General features: G+C 59.3%; 1 protein-coding gene across 3 annotated transcripts; it reads left to right on the top strand.

Moving 5' to 3' along the window:
• The first annotated feature begins 334 nt into the window (after positions 1-334).
• On the top strand, positions 335-24,500 carry VSTM2B (V-set and transmembrane domain containing 2B). Of its 3 annotated transcripts, XM_017350638.3 has the most exons (5): positions 335-468; positions 1,002-1,186; positions 2,135-2,164; positions 3,444-3,921; positions 24,348-24,500. In XM_017350638.3, the coding sequence occupies exons 1-5, from the start codon at positions 387-389 to the stop codon at positions 24,434-24,436; spliced, it is 864 nt and encodes a 287-aa protein (XP_017206127.2). In that variant the 5' UTR covers positions 335-386; the 3' UTR covers positions 24,437-24,500. The 3 variants fall into 3 exon arrangements, with proteins under 3 accessions (XP_017206127.2, XP_051689352.1, XP_051689353.1); XM_051833392.2 differs by lacking the exon at positions 2,135-2,164; XM_051833393.2 differs by lacking the exons at positions 335-468; positions 1,002-1,186; positions 2,135-2,164 and adding an exon at positions 2,180-2,768.
• The last annotated feature ends 849 nt before the right edge of the window (positions 24,501-25,349 follow it).

Here is a 25,349-nt window from a genome sequence, read left to right as displayed (position 1 = left end):
GGCGCACACTCCCCCGGCCAGGGATGGGTGCTGGCGCAGCCCGGCCCCTGCCCGCTTGGCCGGGCGAAGACTGAACGGCGTTCCCATCATCGTCCTGTGGACGCCCAGACCAAGAGAGGCACTGCCGGATCGCCGCGAGCCTCCCGGCGGGACCTCGCCTCCCGCACATCCCGCGCAGCGCCCCCCGCCGGAGCCGCGCCGGGCAAGCCGGCGAGGGAGCGGGGCTGATTGGCGGCCGCCGGCGGCCAGGGGAGGGGGCGCCGCGCGGGGCCATGGCAGGCTCCGAGGCGTCCTAGCCCGAGCCGGAGCCGGAGCCGAGCCCACGCTGCTGCCACCGCCGCCTCTCCGCGCCCGGGCCCCCGCTGCCGCCGCGCCCCCCGCGGGAGATGGAACATCGGAACCGGCGCGGCGCCCTCGGATACCTGCCGCCTCTCCTGCTGCACGCCCTGCTGCTCTTCGTGGCCGACGGTGAGCGCGGGAACTTTGCTGCCGCGGTGGGCTCGGGGTGTTCTCGCCGGGGGCCGCTGGAGCCAGCCTTGCCCGGGCCGCCGCGGAGGAGGAAGAGACGGGGACGGTTTCTGCAGCAACCGGCAGTGTGCAGCCGGGGCTCGGAGGGGTAGGGGAGGAGAGCCGCGAAGGGTCGCTGCAGCGCCCGCCCCCGCCGCCTTCGGAGTCCGGCGGGCTCGGGCTGCGGCGAGTAGGCCTGCTGGGAGCGGGAGCCGGCGCGCCCCAGCCTGGCTTGGGGGGTGCGGCCCAGAGCGGGAGAGAGGCGTGAGCCGCCCCGCCTGCTCCGGAGGGAGGCAGTCTGTGGCCGGTGGCCGGTGCTTGCTGCCGCCCCGCAGCTGCTCGACCGAACTTTCCAAGCGCCGCCGGTCGTGCGCCACGGAGCAGCTGCGGGGGTGTGGGCGGCACCAGGCCAGCGAGCTCCAGACCGGCCGCCGCGCCTCGGGTTGCCCCAGCCCCCCGCCCTCCAGCTGGTCACGCCTCCCCCCCGCCCCCAGCTACATTCACTGAAGTCCCCAAAGATGTGACGGTACGGGAGGGAGACGACATCGAGATGCCCTGCGCGTTCCGGGCTAGCGGAGCCACCTCGTATTCGCTGGAGATTCAGTGGTGGTACCTCAAGGAGCCGCCCCGGGAGCTGCTGCACGAGCTGGCGCTCAGCGTGCCCGGCGCCCGGAGCAAGGTAACTGGCCGCCCCCGCGGCGTCTCGCTCGCGGGCTCGGGCCGGGGGTGGGGGTGGAGGCTGCCAGGGTGACCCGAGGAGGCCGGCACCGGGGCTGGTGCAGGCGGGGCGCCGCCCGGTGGTGCGACAGAGTCCACCCCACCCCCGCACCTTCCGAGTCAGCCGTTGTTACCCGCCCCCCTGCATCCTGCCAGTGCTTTGCACAGTTTCCCTTCTCCCGCAACCTCTCGGAACGCCGATCCCTCCTAGCCTCTAAAGAGCCACACCTCACCGGGCTCTCCCGCCTTGCGAGCTGCAGGCGTCTAACGGGTGCTGAGTGATGAAGGCAGACCCCTTAGTGCCTGCCCTCTGCCACTGTGAGGTTCCCAGGGCACAGGGCCAACGAGTTAAGCTCCTCCGGGCTGCGTTCCAGAGGCCCGCAGAGAATCGTGTGCAGGGAAGGCGGCAGGTCACCTCCAGCGCCCCGGGGCTCAGCGGGGCGGCCTGCCTGGCGCGGAAGGCGGCCCACGTTCCCCGTCTGCCTCCTAAGCCGCGCTGTCCTACGCAGTCTAACGCACACCTACACCTGCACCTACCTGCGCACCTACCTACATTCTCCCCAGGCTTCCTTCTAGAATTACTGCTCCTGTCCCTACTGGGTCGGTCCACACACACCGGCCAGCCCATCCAGTGTTTCACGGCTCCAACTTACACGGAGGGTTTGGAGGAACCGGACGAGGGAGATGCGCCCTCCCTCCCACCCTGGCGGGCGGCCAACCTCGCTCTTAAGCCGGCGCGCTACGGCAGCCCTTCGGTCCCATGCCAAACTAGCTCCAGACCCCGCTTCCTCGCGGATCCACTCCTGGAATCCCCGCCACACCCCGGTGACTTTGGGTCCCAGGCGCGCGTGCAGGGTCCCGAGCCGAAGGCCGCGGGTCTAATGTCTGTCTCTTCCTCTTTGCGTTCCAGGTAACAAATAAGGATGCAACTAAAATCAGCGTAAGTGTGGAGCCCAGCGCGGCCCGCGGGAGACCCCTTCTGGCCGCCGCGTGCCCCGCAGCTCCCTCCCCTTTAGAAAGCCTCGGCTGCCGCGCCGCGTAGGGCAGAGCTCGCAGCCGCGCTTTGTTGGCTGCCTGGCGTTTCGCGGCGCCATCTGTCGCCAGCAGCGGGCTCGGGTTCTCTTTTGTGTAAATCAAGAATCCGAGGCCCAAGTCCCGGAACTCAGCTTGGCGCTCACCTGTAAAACTCCCGCGCGTCCGCTGTTTGCTCCTGGGTGCTTGCTACCTGGCACTGCTTGCAGTTCTTGGCGCGCGCGCTCGAGCGCGCGACTGTCGCCCTCGCCGCGACCCGTGCCCCGGCTCCCCGCCGGGCACGCGCGCTCCGCGGCCCCCTTCGCTGCAGCTCTCGTCTCCCACCGGCTTGCAGGTGTGGGCACGGCGTGCTGTGGGCTCACGGGGGAGTTATGGTAGCGGGCAGGCTTGCTAGGATGCGCGGGGCCCGGGTCTCGGGTTTCATAACTCTGGGAGGAGCTGCGCCCAAGCTTTCTCGGCTGGAGCGTGGCAGCCTCAGACGCCGAGGGCCTCCTCGTCGGCTCGCTGCAGAGGTGAGGGCTCCCCGGGTGCTCCGGGAAGACCACAAAACCGGTCCTCCCCCGCGTCTCCGCCAGGCCGCAGGCGGAGGAGCGCTTTGTGGCCGGCTGCAGGCGATCGGGCTCGGCAAGGCGAGTTCATAACAGGCACCAGGGGGTCAGGTAGAGCCGTGGCATCGACTGTCTTCTCGGGAGGGCGAGTTAGCTGTGAAGGATGGGGACCAGGGGGCAGGCGTTTGCCCAGGGCAGGCCGGCTGTCCTTGGGATACGACCCCAGAGCCTGAGGTTCTAGATAAGAGGGACGCCAGCGAAGGGGTGGAGGGGCACACATGGGCGAATGGCTCCGCTGGAGCGCGTCGCTGCGGGAACGGCGCGGGGCTGTCAGTGAACAGGCAGCCCTTGAAGGAGGGAGGAGGGGTGGGTCTGCCTTGCCTAGGCAACGTAGGTTTGTGGGGGCGGAGGTGCAAAATGAGGCGTTTGGTTACGATGAGGACCTTGGGGACGTAGTGCAAAGGGGCAGGGCCGGCCCTTATGCAAGCAGGGTTGGGAGCCCCCACGCCCCTGCGGAGGTCCGGGTGACGGTACAGAAACCCGCCCGGGGAGGGTTGGGATGCGCCAGCGAGACGCGCGGGTGGCGAGGGCAGGCCTCGGGACCTGCCCCGCCGGGCTGCTAACCCCGCTCTCTTGCAGACGGTGCGCGTCCAAGGCAACGACATCTCGCACCGGCTCCGGCTATCGGCCGTCCGGCTGCAGGACGAGGGCGTGTATGAGTGCCGCGTGTCCGACTACAGCGACGACGACACGCAGGAGCACAAGGCCCAGGCGCTGCTGCGCGTGCTCTCGCGCTTCGCGCCGCCCCACATGCAGGCCGCCGAGGCCGTGTCCCACATCCAAAGCAGCGGCCCGCGACGCCACGGCTCCCCCGGCGCAGCCAACGCCAACGCCAACGCCGCGGGCGCCGCGGGCCGCACCACCTCGGAGCCCAGTCGCGGCGACAAGAGCCCGCCGCCCGGGAGCCCTGCCGCCGCCCCCGGGCCCAGAGTCCCCGAGGCCGCCGTCGCCTCCGCGGCCCACACGGCCGCCACCACCGTCGCGGCCACGGCTGCTGCTTCGTCGGCGTCGCTGCCACCCGGCCAGGCTGTCCTTCTGCGCCAGCGGCACGGTTCGGGTAAGGGCGGGCGCGCCGAGGGGCGCGCAGGCGCGCGGGAGGGCGGTGGCTGCGGGAGGACGCGCGGGACCGGAGAGTGCCGCCTCGCGGTGGTTAGCGTGCGCGCTTGCCGGGCGCTTCCCCCGCCCCGGTTGCGCCGTCTTTCGCGTTCGCGACGGGTTGTTTGTGAGTGTCCGGGCGGCCTCCGAGTGCCGCGCCCTGGCCTGGGTTTGGAAGTCTGGACCCGGGACGCGCCAGCCTCGGCGGCGATGGCCAGACCGGTTTCGCGAGTCTGAGCCTGGAGAGGGGCTGTCCCCGCGCCAGGGCGCTCGCTCCTGCTTGAGAGCGCGAGGGAGAGCGCGATTGAGATCTGGGCCCTGTTGTTCTCCGTGCTGCTCACGTGGATTGACCAGACTGCCTCCGCGCCGGCGTGGGTGGCCGTGTCTGAGCCTCTGACTGTGGTTGAGGTGGGATGATCCCAGGCGCGGCCCTGCACCCTGCTGTCCGTCACTGCTCCAGCGCCCCTTGGGCCGCTGCGGGGCACGGGGTGTTAGGGAGGGAGCCCTGTGCCATGGTGGGGAAGACCCGCGAAGGTTAAAGCCTCGTGTCCCCAGAGGCGAGCTGATGAGTGCGATGTGCCAGCAGCAGGAGAGGAGACCCCACTGACTGCCGGGACAGACACTCCCAAACAGGAGGGGCATCCAGCCTTAGTGGGGTGCGGGGAGGGTAGACAGGCCTACTGCTCCTGTGCCCCTCCTCCTGAGGCGTTCCCTGCTCCCTAAAGGAGGTGGGCTGTCCTCCTACCTTCACTGCAGGGCCTGAGTTCAAGTCACTCCTTCCCTGAGCCCCATGCCTGGTCTCCTGTGATGCTCCAAGCAGGGAAACAGTTGGGACCGCCTGTCTGTCTTGCACAGCACTTGTCTTTCCCTCAATTACACCTGCTTTGGGGACCCCCTAGTGCATCTCAGGGTCTGTAGGCCCCTTCTCTCTTCAGCTGCACACATGGACCCCCCAAGACTCCCCTCCAGGCTACGGTGGGGGGGGGGGGTGGCGTAGCAGCTGGAACGTGGAGGGTCAACCTCCTCCTGGCTTGCAGCTTTCCACCTGCTGGGTTAGCCCTAGATGCTGTGGCAGATAAACCTCAGAATGGCGGTGGATGGGCACAAGACAAATGTATTATTTCTTGCTCACATCAGTCCTGTGCTGGAGAGTGCAGGGGCTGCATTGCATGCAGTCGTTAAGAGACTTCATTCGGCAAGTGGCTTCCAGAGTCACTCGGAGAGACAAGGCGTGGAAGCAGCCCTTCTGGGCCCAGTTCCCCCAGAAAATGAAGCCCTCCTGCCTAAGACAGGGATGGGGCGGGGCGGGGTGGGGAGGGGGAATCCCACCCGCAGGTTGTAGAAGGCCCGGAAAATCACAGACGGCAACCACAGGCAGAATTCAAAATTCTAGCAGGCTCATTTTTTACGTTGGTAACTTTGTACGTCCAGCAGGTGATGTTCTAAAGGTCCAAGTGGCCTTTGGCAGAGAAGAGGTTCCCGACCCTTTTCAAAGGCATGCGTTGTGTATAAGGATCAGCCCCTTTCTTTGCACTGGGAGAGGCCCCAAGTCCATCTCATTCTTGGGCGAGTGGGAAGGACGCTGCTCGGCATTCTGGCAGAGAAGGGAGGAGGGCGCGGTTGCTGTTTGCAGGCCAGGACAAGGCATGGGAGAGATTGCTTCTGCCTCATCTGCGGTCTCGTGGCTGGCCCTAGGTACAAGGCCCCCTGGGCCTGGCAGCTGCTTTCCCATTGCAGCTCTTGGCAGTGGAAAGGGAGCGTGGAGCACTGGAGGAGTGAGCCCTCTCTGTCCAGCACCCAGTAAGAGGCTGGAGAAGTGCTGACTGACTTCTAGAGTGACTGACTTAGCTGATGCTAGTTGGGGAGAAGACCCTCCCACTGCGAACCTTTGGGCTCTGTGCTGCACAGGCTGAGATACGCCCCCAGCTGCTCCCCAGGTTGTGAGCAGGATTTGGAAGGCAGAGGCTAAATGTGAGTTGTACCTCCAGCAGCTTGCTGGCTGTGTGACTCCAGGCAAGTGGCTTAACCTCTCTGAGCCATCTGTAAAACAGGGTAATCCCTGACCTCAGAGGGAGCGTGGTATTGCTGTGCATGTAGGCTCATTGTTATCGCTATAGCCATGAGTTATTCTGGCTGCAGAGGAGGGGATGAAGGAGATAAAGTTAAGGCTGGCTGTTGCAGGCCAAACCAAAGAATGGCAATTGGAGACTACAGGATTGGGCAGAGGCTTTGGTCAAGGATGTACCAAAGGAAAGAGATCTTTGTTTTTCAAAAGATTTGTTTATTTCAAAGGCAGAGTTACAGAGAGAGGGAAAGACAGAGAGATCTTCCTTCTGTTGATTCACTCCCCAAATGGTCATAACAGCTATGGCTGCGCCAGGCTGAAGCCAGGAGCCTGAAACTCAATCCAGGTCTCCCACATGGGTGCAGGGGCCCAAGCACTTGGGCCGTCTGCTGCTGCTTTCCCAGGCCCATTAGCAGGCAGCTGGATGGGAAGTGGAGTAGCCGGGACTTGAGCTGGTGCCTGTATGGGATGCCAGCACCGCAAGCAGCAGCTTCACCCACTGTTCCACAATGCCAGCCCCCAGGAACGAGATCTTGAAGAGTGAACTTGGTAGTGCCCACAGAATGGTGATAAGTTCAAGATCATAGCTCATTCCTGCTTGAATGTCTCTCTTCCCCTGGCCAAAGCCTGACCCCTGAGCTCAACCAAGACTGGTCTGACTGCCTGGCCTAGCTACAAGGGTCTGAGGAAGAGAGAGTGGGGGCGCTCCAGGGCCTGTCACCCACATAGCAGGGATCCCATCCATGGAAGGTGGGGTGGACAGTGCCTTCCTTCCTGGAAGATAAGGGGTCTTTATGTCAGCTCAATTCTGGTGGCATAGTGTCCAGGGCCATCCCAGGAGTGGGGCCTTGGGCTCCTTCCAGCCTCAGGACAGAATGCTAATGTCTGCGTAGGTCAGGGCGGCAGCCTGGGCTGGCAGCTTCTCTCTGCCTTCCCTGGAGCTGAAGTAGTGCCAACGGGGAGCCAGCAAACTCACAGGGCAGTACCTCTGGGATAGGGATGCAGTGGCTCCTGGAGTCTCTGCCACCCTCTGGGCCTTGCCAGCTCCTGAACAAGCCAGGAACAGTGTAGACACCTGAGCAAGAACCCCGAGTTTCTCTCCTGCTCCCTTCTGGAAGACCCAGAATGTGGGCCTTCAGCTAAGAGGTCAAGAAAGCTGCAGCCCCTCCTGCCCTGTAGGAGGGTCCCTTTGCTGTGAGCACCTGTGTGTCCCACTCTGCACAAGGAGTGGATTCCACAACCGCTGGTCCACAAACACACTGCACAGCCCCGATCCCAAGGAGGGGACCACGTCCAGGCCAGTGGCCCATCTCAGCTCGGCTGCTTCAGACCACCCGGGCTGTGGGCTGTAATAACTGCTTGCTAGTGCTGTGTTGCCCAGCAGTGCCCCAAGCTCAGCTGCTGGTGCTGGGTGCTACCCAGCCTCCCTGGAGGCAGCAGGCCAGCCGGTTGCTGGAGAGGCGGCCTGGCACCTGCATTTCACCATTCTCAGCAGCTTGGTGGCAAGGGGGTCAGAAGGGACTTCCGTGTCTGGGTGGAGGGACACTTGTAGCTATAGGGAGTCTCAGCTAGGGTGCTGGCAGAGGCAGCCATCACCGGCACTCAGGGGCCCCCAGGGGCATGGACAGAGGGCACAGGGGAGGCTGCAGGTCCCCAGGGTTGCAACTCCGAGAGAAGAGCGGTGTGACAGAGCTGCCTGAGAGGAGAGATGGCCACAGGGGAGGGACACAGCCAGCACACGGTGCCCCAGCAAGGCCCTCACGCTCCTCCTGTCTGCCGTTCTTCTCCCAGGGCTTCCAGTTGGCAAAACCCTCCTGGAGCCAAGGGCACCAGGCGATGCAGGCTTTACAGGTGGGCCTCCAGGGCCTTGGAGCAGAGCAGAGCAGGGCGGATGGAGGATGGGGGGGGAGCTCATCCCTGGCCTGGGAGGAGCACTGTGGCTGTGTCAGACTGGTGATTTCGGCAGTGGTCCCAGCCCCAGGATGGCAGTGACAGTGACAGCAAGCCTGTGTCTGTTCAGGGGACTGCTCTGCCCGTGCCAGAAAGGACAGAGCAAGCGTCGCTCTCACCTTCCTCTTTGAGCTACGGCTGCAGCCAGGCAGCCAGCCCAGGCCCCATATGTGCCCAACCCAGCCAAATACATATTTGCACTAAAAGTTTATGTGCAAAAACTCATTCGTTTCACGTCTCATTTGTCAAGAGACATTTTGGTATTTGTGCTTAAAAATAAACATGGGCTGGATTAGCCAAGCACAGCCGGCGAGGGAGGCTGGGCGTCTTCCTCGCCATGTCCGTGAATCCGGCTCCTAATTAATCTGAACGCTGACCCATTTTTCACGAACACTTTGTTGCTGGTTGCCGTTTCAGGGAGAGGGAGGGAGGGAGAGAGAGAGAGAGAAAGAAAGAATATGAAGAAATATCTTCCAAACACTTCTAACCTGGAAAGACACTGCAGCGGCGTGCATCCAGTTTGCAACTGAACAGCTCATGTGTTGGCAAGAGGTTCCCCAGCAAAGAGACCTCAGGACCAGACCTGTGCCGTGTGAGCCTCCAGTGAGCCTGGGGGCTCTGGCTCCAAAGACAGGCACCGTGGCCGCCACAGGGCGACAGCTGGGTGTGGTAGACTGCTGCCCGGTACCCACATGGACAACTGGTTCTCCATATTTCAGTTATTAATGAGAGAAAGACAGCCAAGGCCATGGGTGTGACGGCTGCTGGGAACCATGAAGGGGGAGCATCCTTGGGCGTCGCCATGGCAACCATAAACCGTGACCAAAGGGGGCTGTGGGCAAGGTGAAGACACTCGCTGCATCTCGACCTGCGCCCCGGGGTGGATGACAAAGCCGGGGAAGTGGTGCCGGCACAACCCTAGCAGACCGTGATGCTGCCCACACGGTGTCCAGTCACACCTGCTGGGCCGGGGCCTGCAGGTCCCCAGCAGGTTGTGGAGGGCTTCACCCCTGGTCTGCCCATCTCCCTGGGCCCGTGGGGGTCAAACCCCTTAAACACTCCACTCTTCCTCCAAGTGCTGAGGTGCCATGGGAGTCATAATCAAGGAGAAAATAAATCTGGCCAAAGATGTCCCAGAGAAGAGAGAGGGCAGCTCCCTGAGCCTCCAGACCAGACAGAGGAGAGGAAGGGATGGAGGAAGGAAATAACTGAGCCTTGCAGCTGGCAGGAGCTGCCTGCATTCTCCCTGACAGTGGCAATGGTCGACTGCCTGGCTCCCTCTCCCTCCGCACCCTTACCGGGGCTCACCCCCACGCTCCCCATGAGCGGCAACCATGGATGGCAGCCATGGGCCCAGGCCTAGGGGAATCCAGCCATCCAGCAAGCTCTGGAACAGAATTGTCTGTGTTAAAGGGAATCCCCATGGGGATCTCCCTGACCCAGTTGAAGCAACCAGGGAAGGCTTCCTGTAGGCAGTGTGTGATTGCAGACTTGGGGAAGACACCTGTGGCTAGTACTGTCCACTCTCATGTGAGTCCCAGGAAAGCTCCTCGAGACCTCCCCTCCCACCCTGTGCCCCGTGGACAGGGACAGTGACAGCAAGTGGGGCGTTCTCTTTCCAGTCTCTGGCTAGTCACTTCCTTTCAGTTTGAAAAATCCCAAATTAAGGACAAAAGAGCTGCCCCTGGGTTAGAATCATGGTAAATAATACTTGCATTTCACTGAGCACTTACTGTGTGCCCCAGCTCACTTCAGCTCCACCCTCTCCCCACCGGCACCCCAGAGACACAGCCCCCTGTTCTGCTTGTAACCCCAGCTGGAAAGAGAGGTGCCGAGGGCCAGGCTTCCTAAATGTTGCGGCGAGCTGGGCCCACGAAGCTGGGCCTCCTCATTAAACACGCGGATCTGTGAATTAAGGATTCCCCAAGTGTCCGTGGGGATGAGCGAGGTTGAGTGCTTTGTGATGTGATATTGATTAGTTCTGCTCCGTGGGAACAGTGGCGAGGGCTCAGCTATGGCCTAAACCCCTGGGCTTCATGGGAGACACCAGCGTGGTTTTCAGACTTTTTTGCAGCACAGGTGGAAAAAATGGATCATCTTTTGTTGTTCCCCCCGGCTTTGCTGAGTGTTCTCAGGCCCTTCTCAGAAAGCCACAGCCCAAGAGGCAGAAGGTTTGCTTTGTCTTACGTAAGGTCTACGGGAACCCTGGGCAGCAGCAGCGCACAGGTCCAGCCCCCGGGAGTCCCCGGTGCCACCTACGCTTTAGGACGCTGCCAAGCCCGCCTCCCCGGTGCTGCTTCTGGGGAAACAAACCCACTTCTCCTGGCTTCAGTGCTCTCAGAGAAAATGCGCTATGAATACCAAGATGTATGACCCCATTTGACCTCCTCTGGGGTCGCGTTTAGCTGCTGTTGATCAGCCAGCGACAGAAGCAGGTGCAGGAGGGGGAGCTCAGGACGGCGGCGCCCTCTGCAGCCAGCCGGAGCATGATGGGCTGTGCTCCGGTGGCTTCTTCCACACCTGTCCACTACAAGCCGGCCCTTGCAAAGCTGTTCTGGTGGCAGTGGCCGACAGGGGGCGCTCCTGGGAAGGGTGGCTTGTTGTTCCGTCATTACCACCCAGCGACTTCCGCTGGCTTCAGTTGCCTCTGGTTTCTGATTTAAGAAGAAAGTTTTTTTTGGGGGGAGGCTGGTATTAGCAGGAAATGAGGAGTCTAAGGGGATGTTTCAGAAGGCTTTCCCCCACCCCTTCCTGCACCTTCTCTCCCCCCTCCCCCACCAGCCCTACTCTGTTCCACTCCAAAGTGACCAGCTTGCCAGGGACCCCTCAGCAGCCCGTGACGGCCAGTTGTCAACAGGGCACCTCCTAAGAGCACCCAGTTGGACACCTGACACCCAGTGGGGAGTGGAGGTGACAGCTTTTCAAGACCGTTACAAAATGCCTGGGGTGGGCCACTTAGGAAGAGAGCGGGGGCTGGTGCGCTCACGGTTCTGGAGGGCCACGCCCCGGTACCTGTGTCAGCAAGGCTCTGCTGCATCCCATCCTGGCCATGGAGTGGCAGGTGTGAGGAGTAAGCAGTCATAGCACCAGACAGGAAGTCCGAGGACACTCAGGGCAGGCACCTGCTTGTTTTATTTCAAGATTTATTTTATTTATTTGAAAGGCAGAGTGACAGAAAGGAGGAGAGGGAGAGAGAACAAGAACTTCCATCTGCTGGTTCACTTCCCAGAGGGCTGCAATGGCCAGGGCTGGGGCACACTGAAGCCAGGAGCCTGGAGTTCCATCCAGCTCTCCCACATGGGTGCAGGGGTCCGAGCACTTGGGCCATCTTCTGCTTCATTCCCAGAGGCATTAGCTGGGAGCTGGATCGGAGGTGGAGCCGCTGGGACTCGAACAGGCACCCATATGGGATGCTGGCTTAACAGGCATTGGCTTCTTTTATATATATATATTTATTTATATATAATATATTATATTTTATATATATATACACACCCATATACCCCTTTATCCATATGGGATGCTGGATTAACAGGCATTGGCTTCTTTTATATATGTATTTATTTATATATATTATATATTATATTATATATAATATATATATTATTATTTATTTGAAAGTCAGAGTTACACAGAGAGAGGAGAGGCAGAGAGAGAGGTTTTCCTTTCCATCCGATGGTTCACTCCCCAATAGGCCGCAATGGCTGGGGCTGTGCCGATCCGAAGCTGGGAGCCAGGAGCTTCCTCCGGGTCTCCCACGTGGGTGCAGGGGCCCAAGGACTGCTTTCCCAAGCCACAGCACTGGCCCCCAAGCATTGGCTTCCAACATTAGCTCCGGCTCCTGCTTTTCCAGCAGTCCTCTCATGAAAATGAACCAGGGTGGGAGGAGATAATCCCTGGGAGGACGTTAGCTTCTGTAGATGCTGGCTCTTGTGATTCCTGGGAATGGCATTTCCTGCCCGGGCCCATTTAGTGGGTGAACAGGGTGCCCCCCACTGAGCCTTCCCTCAGGGGACTGCTCTCCATCAGTACATGCTGACAGAGCTTCAGATCAGCCAATGCCATCAGGTTGCAATGGCCCAGCACGGTGCCAGGTGGGGCTCCCTGGTGAGCGAGCACAGCTTCTCTGCCTCTCGTTCCACCAGCCAATGAAATCCCCACATTTGCACGCGCGCCCCCGGGGCCTGGCAGTGCCCACTCTGCTCCTGGGGAAAGCCACCCCTGGGTTGTGCCTGGTCTGCCTTTGTTGTACAGGTGGCCATGGCTGGGGGAGGCGGAGGGGCCCAGGCCGGCCAGGCAGCCCCTGAGGGACTGGAGAGGTGCAGTTCCCTGGGTGGGGTGGGGGTGGGGGGCAGAAAGAAGGCGCTGCATGGCATCTAGTAGCCAGAGGGCTTCCCAGGAAGGCCTCCAATGGACAGGAGGTTCCCGAAGTCCCCTCCACTGGCCTGTGCCCAGGAGGGAGACATGGGAAGCGCAGTGCCTTGTGGGGAGGGGACGCCCATTGTTGCAGGCTGGGGCGGGCTGCGGGCTCTTCCTCGCCTGCTCCTGCACCCTCCTTTCAAGCTGACAGTCCGCCCATCCCCCTCGCTGTGCCCAGTGACTGCCAGTGTGGCTGCTGCTTGGCACCCAGGAACTCGGGAGAGGAAGGTGCAACTCCCAGGAGCTGCCAGGAGTGGGAGTGGGCTGCCTGTGGTCTGCCCAGCCCCGCCTCTCCCACCCAGAGCCCCTCCCTCTGCTGACCCCTGGCACACTGCCCATCAGCTCTCCTCTGGAGGAAGTTGGGTTTTCTTTAAGCCAGGAAAACCCAGCTGCAATGTCAGTCCCTTCTAGCGACTTTTATTACAATTGATTCTCGCACAAATGCCACTTGGCCTGGAAGAAGGATCTTTAATAAGCCCGGGGGGGAGGGAGGGCTGACGTCATGGCAGACTCCGTCTGAGCTGGGGCTGGGAGTTCCTGGCCAGCTGGCGTCTGGCCTGGCCCAAGCCAAGGGGCGGGGGCTGCCCAGAGCATCCGCCTGGCCTTGCAGAAGGTGCTCTGAGGACGGACTCAGGGCTCAGCCAGGGCACCCAGGAGGCTCTCGGGAAAGGTGGAGCCCAGGCAGGCTGGTTGGGAGCGGCCTTCTTGGTCCCTGCGTCGTCAGGGGAATGCAGAGGTGCCTTGGCGCACCCGGCCTTTCTTTTCTCTCTTGGGGTCAGTACCTGGCAGAGGACCCCACCGAGACAGACACCCCTGGAGGGCAGACCTGACTCTCACTCCCACATTCACTGCACCTGGCACTAATTCATTCATCCATTCAACAAATGGCCACAGAGCAAGAGCTGCTGTAGGCACGGAGGGCACAGTATGGCTAGGATCAGTGAGATCCTGGGAATCTGACAGAGGGAGGGACAGGCACCAATCAAGCAGTCGGGAGAAACCCAGAGGCTATGAGTGTGACCCAGTCAGGGAAGGGTTCCTTGAGCAAGCGAGACTTGAGCCATGATCTAGAAGATAGCTAAGAGTTTGCTAGGGAAGGATTTTTCCAGGAAGAGGGAATGGCATGTGCCAAAGTCCTGGGGCAGGAGAGAGCCAGGTTGCTCCATCTGGGGAAGTGAACTCAAAGAAGGGGAGCAAAAGACAAAATAAGTTATGAGGGATTCACTGTTCAGCCTCTTATGAGGGGCTGGGGAGATTTGGCTTTGCCCTGAGGACTGTGGGGTGGGGGGCAAGTAGGAGGGTGACTACAGGTGGAAAGACGTCTGGGTGGGTGGTGAGGTGCATGGGTGAGACACAGGCAGCCGGGAAGTGAGCGGAGGGCAGGAGCAGAGGGAAGGGTGAGTGGTGGGTGGGAGGGTGGATGATAGATGGGCAGAAGTAAGGAGGAATGTGTGGACGGAAGAATGAGTGGGTTGAGAATGGGTGGGAAAATAGCCAATGGGTGGGTCGGAAGATGGCTGTATGGGTGACTGAGAGATAGAGAGGACGATGAGCAGGTGGAAAGACGGCTGGGTAGGGGACACAAGTGAACCCCTGCGGGGGCGGGGGGAGGATTAGGGCTTCAGCATGCTTAGGGCTGGAGTCCCCAGCACCTGAAGACTGCACACCTGGGCCATGTCTCCCAGGAAGGTGGCTCTAGGGAGGAAAGTCCCAGGCGGCAGCGTGGCCCAAAGTTCCATGCCATCTTGTGGTTCTGCCTTCAGCACCTGGGCTGTTGTACACAGACAGAGAGATGAGCAGGGCAATGGGCACAGCCGGTCCCCAGCTCCCCTAACCCCTCTGCAGGCTGGACGCCGGGTGATTATCGTCCATGTAAAAGTTAATGTCGCTGTATTTTTTCAGGCATTTAAAAAAATCAGACCTGCAGGTGGGCAGATGAAGAACTGTAGGTGCATTAAAGACTAATGTAACAAAAAAAAATACACAAGGCAGTAATTCATAATGCGCTCTATTCTACAGAGTCATGTTTTAATGCGTGACATATCTGGGCAGCGCCTCTGTGCTAATTCTACTTAACAAGCGCGTGTTACAGAATTCTCAGAGCACTCTCCCTGGGCAGTACAATGCGTTAACCTTTTCGCTTAAATTGTGCTTGCAAAGAAAAGTCCTCAGGGTGACACAGAAAAGGATCCAGGTGGCACCGAGGTGGAACCTGGAAGCAGATCGGAACAGGAAAGAGCTGCTGCTGGGTCCCGGCTCTGTGGTTCCTGCCTCTGCTTGGCCAACCCTGGCTCCGGAGGTTGAGGCTGAGGCTGAGGCTGGGACCTACACACTGAGCAGCCCTTGTGGGGCGGGCCAGGGACTGCGCGCCCCCTACTGGCCCGACCTGGGAATGACCGCCAGTGGGAGGGGAGCTGCCCATAGACAGCTGGGGTTTAAATCCCAGAGCTGTCACAGGGGACTTCCTGGAGGGGCAGGGCCTCTCAGCCTGTTCCCTCGGGCCCCCAGCACTCCGGAGCCCCTAAATCCTGGGAGTTTTGTATCTGGAGGGGCCCCAGCGAGCCCCTTAGACCTCAGCTCCAGCCCGAGCCATTTGGCTTCCGGTGCTTTCATCAGTGGGTTGCATGCAGGGATTAGCTTGGGAAGGAGGTTCTGCTCCTTTACTAGATTTGAAAACAAGCAACAGCGTCTGGACGCGTGTGCGTGAGGGGTCTTCCAGAGCTCATGGAAAAGGCAGATTACAAAAAATTATGCATAGATTTCAAAATTGTGCCAAAAATGAACTTATCATTTTTAAGATTTATTTTATTAAAAAAAGATTTATTTTATTTATTTGAAAGACAGAGTTACAGAGAAAGGTAGACACACGCACAGAGAGAGAGAGAGAGAGAGAGAAAGATGAACCCATCTGTTAGTTCATTCCCCAAATGGTCATAATGGCTGAGGCTGGGCCAAGCCAAAGCCAAGTGCTCCATCTGGGTCTCCTATGCGGGTGGCAGGGGCCCAAGCATTTGGGCCATCCTCCGCTGCTTTCCCAGGTGCCTTAGCAGGGAGCTGGATCAGAATTGGAGCAGCCAGGACTCGAACCGGCACTCTGATATAGGACACCGGCACTGCAGTAGGTGGCTTAATCCACTGTGCCACAATGCCAGCCCTCCTCCAAGAACCTTTTGAAGTACCCTTGTATATGAATATATAATCTATATATCAATGTTCAGGTTATATAAAATCATTCAAATACTTTATGTGCGAGTGTGCCACTGTGTAAGGGAGGAGTTTGAAGTGGCTTATAAAGAACCGTGTGCAGCATAGTGGAAGAGGGATTGGAACCAAGGGAATGATTCTGAGCAAACGTTAGAGAGAGGTACGCAGTGAGCCTCGGGCATGTGGAAGGTCAGAGCTCGCTCGCTCTGACAGCCCCGTGCTCTCCCAGAGGACCCGAGAGCCAGGCTGCCAGCCCTGGCTTGGATTTGAAGATTGAAAATGGGATGCTGTGTGGGAGGCCAGGGCCCAGCGTCTGGTGCCCTGTGACCAGCTCAGTCAGTTCAGGAAGATCTCAGGTGCAGGCAGAGTGCTGGGTGTTGGGGATCCATGCAACGGAGCCAGTCCTGGGCTCTGCTCTCCCAGACTCGGCCCCCAGCACAGGAGACAACTTAAAAAAAAAAAAAAAAAAAGCTAATCACAGCCACGGCTGCCCAAACACAGCCCACAGGAGATGGGAGATGGAACTTGCTCTGGAGGACAGGGGACAAAGGGAGTCTCAGGGCAGGGCCGGGAAAACCCAGCATCTAAGACAGCCAAAGAGATTGAGAATGGGCAGGTTGGGTGAATGGGAGGCACCAGGGCAGCGGTGTAGACGGGTGATGGAGCTAGAACGGAAGCGTGGGTGAAGGGTTAGATCTTCACCCTGGGGCGGTGAAGGCCTTGAAGGGAGGGTGGTGTACTCTGCATGGGACTGGCAGCCACAGCTCAGTGCTGGGGGCTTGGGGACTGGCCTGCTGGGGTCGGGGGAGAGCTGTTGTGGGAGTAGGAAGGCACAGCAGAGGGACTGAGTCACCTTGTAAGGGTCTCTGGGCTGGACTTGGAGTGTGGGAGAAAGGAGGAGGGTCTCTGGAGAGCCAGAGAGGAAAGGAAGGAGCGCTGTCGCAGTGGGAACAGTGCAAGCAAAGCCTGGCGCAGAAGCACATGGACAAACCCAGCCTCCATGTGGGAGTCCAGCTTGCTGGTGCACTGAGCTTTGTTGGGGCACTGAGGGAGTATGCGGCAGGTGAGCAACCCGTGATGCACTGGCTGTGGTCCAGCAGGCTTCCTGCCAGCTAAGGAGCCCAGGAGATAACCCTCTGCCTCCCACCGGCTGTGTGACTCTGGGCAATGCACTACACCTCTCTGGACCTGACCTGGAAAAGGAGAAATGGCTACTGCCTGCTAGGGCTACCGAGCCGGTGAAGGATTCTTATAAAGGGCTGAGTGCGCCTCCTGGCGGCAGGTACACAGTTAGCGCCTGCAGCCTCAAGGGTGAGGGAACCCAGAATGGGGTCGGGTTCCCCAGGTGAAGACTGGGCCTGCACCGAGGGAGGCAGCCCCAGCTTCCCTGCCTGGGGACCGCCTGTGGCCCCTCTGCCGCCACTGCCGGCGGCCCACAGAGAAAGGACCCCTTTACCCTTTTCCCGAGGTGACATCATCCGAGGGTCCTATGGGGCCAGATCTCGTTTGAGAAGAGACAGAGGCTGGAGAGGAGCTGGCGACAAGGTGGGCCAGGTGAATGTGGAAGCCCGGGAGCAACACTCAGACATCCCCCTCCCCTGGGAGCTGCCTGGGGCTGGGTGCAGCTGAGGCGCTGGGGGAAGTCAGTCCCCCCACCTTGACCCTGAGAGGGCTGAGTGTGGTGGCTCGGGAAGGGACAGGTGCCACGCAGCCGGGGTTCATGTCCCGGCCGTGTGGTTTACACGAGTGTGGCCCTGATAGGACTGCCCAATTTGGCAAACAAAACCCAGGGTGGCCGGTTACACTTGGGTTTCAGATACACAGGGTAATAACATCTTTTTTTTTTTTAAGGTTTTTTTATTTATTTGAAAGGCAAAGTCACAGAGAGTGAGGGAAAGAAGGAATGAGGGAGAGAGAAAGAGAGAGAGCTTCTATGCACTGGTTCATTCCCCAAATGGCCTCAATGGCCAGGGTTGGGCCAGGCTGAAGCCAGGAGCCTGGAGCCTCTTCTGGGTCTCCCACAGGGGCCCCAAGCAGTTGGGCCATCTTCTGTTGCTTTCCCAGGCACATTAGCAGACAGCTGGTTAAACAGAACAGCTTAGACTTGAACCTGGGCCCATATAGGATGCCAGAGTCACAGGCATTCATATCTATGCCAGCCCCAGCACTAATATCTTAACAGGAATGTGTCCCTTGCTGTTTAGGGGTTATTCTTGTACAAAAAAAAAAAAAAAAAAAAAAAAAAAAAAACCTGTCCACTCTTTATCTGCAATGGCAATACTCATTCAGATGTAGCCAATGACAAAGGAGTGGGGAGCCACTCTGCAGGGTCCGCCTCGGCCCAGCGCACACAGCTGGCAGCAGAGGGCAGTTCTCAGAGAGGCCTGGGGAGCAGGCCAGCCTGGCCCTGAGCCAGTGGCTTTGTCCTACGGGCAGAGGGGACCAGGCAAAGGTTCTGCACCTAAGGGAGAGTCGCCCAGGTGCACCTGAAGGAGAAGGTGGGCATCGAAGGCTGGGATGTGCCCTGGAGGCCACATCTGTCACTGGGCTGTGGCAGGGAGGGAGTGTGCAGCAAGAAATGGCCAAAACAGCCAGCGACACACACCCCCCGGCCTTTACCCACATCCATCCCGGGAGTGGACATGGAGGCATCACCCCCAGTGGACATGATGTCACCTGCAGGAAGGACAGCTTCTTTCGCACCTGGGATCTGCTGCCAGGGGGCTGGAGGTGAGCAGGATAGGGCAGGACGGGACAGGTGCACAGGGCACAGTCGGCACAGGACGGGCAGGCCCGCGACTCACCGGCTGTCTCACTGCTCCAAATCCCACGCTTGACTTTTCTGTCAAAGATCTCTATTCCCTTCAAAACCCAGCGGCGTTAGTTGCTCCAAGTTCTTGCCCCAGTTGCCAGCACGCGTTAATTTTACGGCAGAAATTAATTCTACCCAAACAAATTCCGTTAGTGCTCAATTATTCCTTGCTGACTCCCTTTGAATAAATATCCGTGAAGAGGCTTTAATTAAAATGTCAACAAGGGAAGCTGGCTCCTTGCAAGGTGGTGTCTTGTCGTTCCACGGCGGCTGGACTGGAGCACAGCCGGCCTTGCTGCAGGGCCCACGGAGGTGGAGGGGAGGGGAACAGGGCAGGCTCAGGTGACCACCAGGAAGCCCTGTGTCCCCACATCAGGGAAGAAGCTTCTCACCGGGGTGGCTGGGGGCCCCCTACAGAGGGCCAGGTCTGGGTGATGGGTGTGAGTGAGGCAGACTGAGCAAAAGGGACCCAGCCGTGCAGGCACAGGGGCAGTACCTGGCACTGAGGGGCTGGAGGGCAGGCTGGGGTGACGCCTGCCAGGAGCCACCATGCGGCAGTCCACGGCTGGGAACCCAGGATAGCATGCTTTGGGCAGCAGCCAGGACAGTAGATGTTCTGCCACGCTGTTGGGCAAGCCTCTCCCAGTTTTCACCCCTGGGGGTAGAATTTGTAATTACTACAAGTCTGGGGTGGGCATTTGGCACGGTGGTCCCCAGATCCTCTCCATAGCAGCTCTGCTGCTGCCTCCAGCTTCCTGCTGCTGTGCACTCTGGGAGGCAGCAGGTGATGGCTCAAGTCCTTGGGTCCCTGGCACCTGGACGGAGTTCTGGCTCCTGGCATTGGCCTGGCCCAGCCCTGGCTGTTGCGGGCACTTGGGGAATGAACTAGCACATGGGTGATCTCTCTTTCCCTCTCTCTCCCTTCTCTCTCTGCCTTTCAAACAAAATAAAAATAAAAAAGCTAAGAAAATGCCATCTCTTAATAAAACCAAACTTAATATGTAGGCATCCAAACTAGACCCTTCTGGAAGGCACGCTCAGCCCACAGGGCCTCTCTGTGTCTCGCGGGCTCTGTGCAAGATGGGGCTTCTGTGGCTGCGGAGCAGGGAGTGGGAAGCTGGGGAGAAGAGTGAGGGGCCGGGATGAACGCCCTCTCCTTGTCTCCTCCACAAGCCGCTGAACCCAGAGGAACTCGGTGCACCCTGGCCCTGGGAAGCTGGGCACGGTGGCCTTTTCCTTGGGCCTGTGCCCAGGGTGCAGCTGAGGCCGCTTGGGAGCCCAGAGCAGGTGTAAGAGCCGGTCCACTCCCAGCTGCTCCTGTCTTGTGGCTAGATGATGTCCATGTCCTCAAGGGCCCCGTTACGGCCTGAGAGCGGCCCTCTTAACCTCTTCCTTAGCCGCAGAACCGCACCCCCACCCCAGTGCAAAGACACCCCCCCCCCCAGGCCGTGGCTGGTTCTCTGACTTTCCTACCGCTCAGAGGATGGGTTTTGAAGGCGCAGGATGCAGCAGGGCCTGTCCTCGTCCGAGCTCTCTGTGGGCTGGCTTCGTCTCTGGTCCAGCTCATCTCTGGCTGTGGGACACTGCAGAGAGCAAGTCAGGCACCGGCCAAGCATTCCGTGTCACCCTTCAGAACGAACTCCAACTCCGGTTGCCAGAGCCAGAGCCAGATCCAGCCTGTTGTCTGTTTCTCCGTGCAGAACCAGGCCTCCAATGCGTCTGAATTTCTCTCACTCTTCTTGAACCTGAAAAGGAAAAACAAACTAAGCAGCCTGCGACCCAAGTTGGGCAAGCCCTTGTTTGCAGGCCCCTGGGCCTGGCTGGCCCTGGCTGCTGTTTCCAGGCCCAGTGCTGCAGACTATAGCAGGGGCAGCAGCCATCCCCCGACCTGAGGCACAGGGAAGCAGTCCTGATCCCAGAATGGTGGGCAGGGAGCAGAGGCTGACCCGGCTGGCTGTCCCCATCCTGTGAGCCTGATGCATACAGGGTGGTCCCTCAGTTCTCCATTCTACGCACAGACCAGGCACTCTGTGCCCAGGGACACCCAGGCCCGAGTATGCAGGAGCCTAACTCAGGCTTGGCCTGTGGACAGCGTGGGCAGAGTGTGGACACAGAGGATGGGAGAATGAGGCTTCCCGTCCTCTGTCATCGCGAGGCATCCGGGACCTTGCAGCTTCCGGATGGCTCTGGAACTTTCCACCACCAGACAACAGGGACAGGGAGTTTCCCACTCGGAAGCCACTTGGGCTGGAGCCTTTGGTGGGCCCTTGGTGGGAAGGGGTATGCCCCTGTGTTTTGCAGAGGTCTCCTTTAAATGGCCCCTGTGTGTCACTCGTTCTGTCCCCTGTTGAAATGATGAAAATTGCGGTCATTGATAAAATGATAACAGCTAATTACCATCTTAAGCGTGAGCCAAAGAAGCTGTGATCCCTCTGAGAACGGTTGGCAAATGGCGATGCCCATGTGGTGTGAAGGGTGAGTCAGCTCCTCTCCCACTAGAGGGCTCCTCTGGCTTCCCAGGCAGCCGGGGCAGCCAGCTCCACCTGGACAGATAAACCATGTGTGCTGGGGTTCTCCTGGGACTCCCAGGAACAGAGGGGATGGAGAGACTGCCTCCAGCCCACACAGCAGCCTCCACGCCAGCCGGCCCACCTGCCAGCCCAGCCTCCTGCCCCTAGGAGCACAGGTATCTCCATGCCACCTAAGAAAAGTGGCCACGGGGTTTGGGAGGAGATCCCACCTCCGCTGAGCCGGGTGCCCCGTGCCGGGCCCTGCTGTGTGGTGTCAGGGTGAGGAGGGACCTGTCACCCAGACAGTGATCCAGGCAGCAGTGAGCAGTGGCTTGGGCAGCAAGTGTGCAGGGGGTCCCACAGGCAAGAGCTGGAGAATGGCCCACCTCTGTCACTGAGGGAGGCACCACCTGGCCCTGGGCTATGTGACTCCCGAACTCTAAACCATTGCTGGGCCTTCTTCCTTGGTCGGCCCTGATTCGTGCGAGAAGCATAAAGGGAGTGTGTGTGTGTCCCATGAATATTGGAGCAAAAGGGCCCGTACCCTGGGAACAAAGACCCAAGGCTGTCTTGAGATAAGTGGTGAAGGAGATAGCTTGTTCTGCCTCTTGTAGCTTGTAAAGTTCTCCTGACAGTCACCCCTAACTAGGTTCTTCTCCAGCCCTTTCCAGAGAAGGAGTCAGGCAGGCGCTTCCTTGTAGCACCTGCGTGCCTGGCAGCCAGACACTTTTATTGGTGTGCCTGCCTTGGCAAGCTTTGCTGCGTAACAGGGGACCGTCATCCTCACTGAGAGACGCCACAGCCATGAGTTTAGCTCACGATTCTGCGGCTCAGCGATGGGGGCACTGCCCAGCTGGACAGTTATGCTGGCCTTGGGTGGGCTCTTTCCATTGGGAGCTGGCTGGTTTGGGGGACCTCAGCTGGGGCACCTCATGGGTTTTAGCTGGGCTGGCCCAGGCTTGTTCATACAGCAGTGGGCCCAGGAGCCACAACAGAGGGGCCAGGCCCCACTGCACAAGCACTTGTCCAGGCTATGCTTACTTCACACCTGATAATACGCCATTGGCCAAGGCAAGCCATGTTGCCAAGCCCAGAGTTGGTGTAGGAAGTGGGTGCTGGGGGTGCAGAGAGGGTTTTGTGGCCGTTTTTTATAGCGCTTCTACCACCATGGTGTTGCTTCGTCTGAACTCCAGCCTGGTGGGACAGACCAGCCTCCAATTTTACAGAGCCATGCACAGCCCTATTTGATGGACATGTGTGACACAGACCCAGAGAGGTGGGAAGTGCTGTCCATGGTCACACAGCATGCTGGCGACAGGGCTAGGCTGGGAAGCCCTTCTCTCTGGGGCCAGCCCACTGCCTCACCTCCACCAGTGAGGCAATACTGGGCCGGGGGGGAAATGCAGTTTCACCCAAAGCCCGCCCCCCTCCCCCAGGCAGCTGGACACCAGCAGAGACCCCACAGACCCTGGGCTGTACCCTCCATGGGCACAGTCCCCTGGAGACCACTACTGCAGCCTCCTGGCCCTGTGGCTTCCAAGCGTGGCTGGGCACAGAGTGGCAGGCTGGTGGATTCTCACCAGCCCATGAGCCATTTCTCCTGGCATCCTGTGCACATGTGTGTCCCTTTACATGCCTCACGTGAGTTCATTCTGTCTCTCCTGCACCTGCCTGAGACCCAGGGTCTGCAGGAGAATAAAGATGTGAGCCAGGAGATCTGGGAGACACGCAGCCTGCTCTGGCCCCGTGAGTCCCGCATGCCTGGGCGACAGCACCCTCTGCTCTGCTGGCCAGATCCCTGTTTTCCAAAAACCTGCTCCTCGGTGAATTCCACCCAGGCACCCGGCCACCCCCGCTTCCACTCCTTGGCCTCCCCAGGGATGCGAGCCAGTGAGGAGCTGGGAAGGAGGACCGGAGTCCTTGGCACAGCCCCTGCACTGCGATTGTTCCTGCTGAAGGCCTGAGGCACAGTGGCACTCTGGGCCAAGCTGCAGGAGGGCCAGCACTGATGACTCTGACAAATGAGACCCTGAAGGGAAGGGCAGCAAGCGCCAGGCTGGCCTGTCCCGTGCTGCTCTGCAGGGTTTCAGAATCGGGCTCGGAGACCCCAAGCCGTGGATGGCCCACACAGCAGGCCCCTTTCCGCTCAGAGGTTTGGGCACAGCCGGCGCTTCCCCAGATGGACAGACGCACGGAACCCTGGAGCTCCACGCTGGATCCTTTGTCAACTCCTTTAGTAAAGGGGAGACAGGGAGGAAACACTCAAGATGTGAACTCTGACCCGGACACTCATAGCCAGAGCCAAAGTGATTAGGGAAGGGTCAGCGCTGTGGCGCAGTAGGTTAATCCTCCACCTGGAGCACGGGCATGCCATTTGGGCGCCAGTTCTAGTCCCGGCTGCTCCTCTTCCAATCCAGCTCTCTGCTATGGCCTGGGAGCCGGCCCAGCCTTGTCCACAAATCACTGTTGATTGAGGCTGGAGGGCCCCAGGCAGAGGAGAGAGGCTTCCAGGTGTACAGGTGAGCAGGGCAGGGCTGCACCCCGCTTCTGTCGCCGTGCCTAAGTGTCAGCGAGTAGCAGTGATGCCCCCCAGGGTTTGGCTGCTCCGAGGGGCAGGTGCAGTGACTCTGTGCTCGCTCCTCTCCTAACCCTGCAGGGAGCGTGTACTTGCCAGGTGAGAATCTGGATCATGACTGGGCAGACCCTGACGGCAGATGAGGAGCTGGGCAGGTAGCCCAGGGGAGGCAGGATGAAGGCACAGCTGTTCTAGCCCCAGTGGTCTGCCCAGGGGCCCAGGTTAGCAGTTGCATTGGACAACAGTGGGAGTGGCTCAGAGGAAGCTACGGTGAGTCCTTGAGGACGCCCCCACTCTGTGCTGCCGGGGCTCCCACAGCAGCTGGGGGATGGGGAGGTACTTACTGACAATACTGTTGTGGAAAGATGCAGGTGCAGCAACATCAGGGTACCTGAGGCAGGGCTGAGCCGTGCCAACTCGGCGGGCAGTCAGGGAACCCACCAAGGATGGAACTGGGTGCAATCATGGCATCTTCACATAGGAGGGGAGGAAGCTGGGTCTCCAAAGCTGAGGACACTTTGTGACCAAGCCCTGGGGGCTGGGGAAGCCATTGTCCTTTTATGGAAGGAAGAGAATGACTTGGGCTTTGGAACTGCAGCCTAGCACAGGCCCTCCCAGCCTGGGGCACCTCTGTCTGACCGCAGTGGGTTCCTCCCATAGCAGTGGGAGCTGTGAAAAGCAAACTGCTCTGGCCTTAGACCAGAGCGGCCACGGGTGCCGGCCCTCAGCCAGGTGCTGAAGTCTCCCAGGCTCCCCAGGTCCACCTGCCTGCCCGCAGGGCCTCCAGGCTCTCGTGAATCCGGGTTCTCGTGAGTCGGGATGTTAGCCTTGCCTGTCTTCTCGCCCTCTGCAGGCACCGGCCCGAGCTACGCCACAGACCCGCTGCTGTCCCTGCTCCTGTTAGCTGTGCACAAGGTCCTGCGGCTGCTGCTGGGGCACTGACACCATTTGCCGCACCCCCTGGGGGCCGCCGCGTCGCCAGATGGACATGGACAGGCTGAGAAAAGCATGAAGAAGCCACGTGGGAAATAAAAATAAATCATATTTTTGGGGAAGTTACACAAATGTAGAACACCTAAAATAATGCATCTAGTTTCCAAATACGATGGAGTTTGGACCGTGTAGTGTGCACGGCTCAACATTTCTCTACTTTGATGTATCTTTCTTTTCTACACTTTTCCTCCAAGTCTTCATTTTGCACGAACTGTTGAGCAGTTATCTTTAGGATAATATGGGGAAAATGTTGGGTCTACGCCTTTCTGACAAAGCAAAATATTTTTTAGTAGATTATTGTGTTTAGGATTTTTTTTTATTTTACTTTTTTCCTTTGGGGGCTTTTTTAATTAAATTATTTCTTTTGAGACATTTGATTAAACAAAGACATCTTATCATAATTAAAATCCACTGTCAATAATATTTATTTTTAAATAAAGATTGGAAACAAGGCCAGACACTTGTTTATAAACCGTATTGTATATTGCTGAATAACAGTTGAATAAAAAACAACTTTGGAATAACCTCTCTACAGCCCTCTATGAATGTTAAGCCTTGGTGCTCGCTGCGGCCTGAATGCCGTAACCTCCTGTTCCCTGACACCAGCTGCACTCTTGCCTGGATGTCACCCAGCGTGGAGGACAGCCCAGGGCGCCTGGCTGAGGCCAGCTGGAACAGATGGGCGCCCTTGTCCGGCTTCCCCAGGGGGAGGAGTGACAGGAGCGCCCAGCCTGTCATGAAGCGAAGAAGACCACTAGGGGGCACTGTGATGCAAATCAGGAGCCGCTTGCTCAGACCAGTTGTGCCACCATTGGCCTGCTTGGAGTCTAGGAGGGCATTTCAAGAGCTTCATGGAAAAACA

Source organism: Oryctolagus cuniculus, chromosome 18, assembly GCF_964237555.1.
Source record: "Oryctolagus cuniculus chromosome 18, mOryCun1.1, whole genome shotgun sequence".
Lineage (NCBI taxonomy): Eukaryota > Metazoa > Chordata > Mammalia > Lagomorpha > Leporidae > Oryctolagus > Oryctolagus cuniculus.
This window is presented reverse-complemented; position numbering and strand designations above follow the sequence as displayed.

Bases quoted from the DNA above. Each gene is read 5' to 3' on its own strand.
- VSTM2B (XM_017350638.3), top strand. From the start codon at position 387: ATGGAACATCGGAACCGGCGCGGCGCCCTCGGATACCTGCCGCCTCTC. The intron at 469-1,001 runs GTGAGCGCGGGA...CCCCGCCCCCAG, and splicing joins GCTGCTCTTCGTGGCCGACG to CTACATTCACTGAAGTCCCC. The intron at 3,922-24,347 runs GTAAGGGCGGGC...CGCCCTCTGCAG, and splicing joins GCGCCAGCGGCACGGTTCGG to GCACCGGCCCGAGCTACGCC.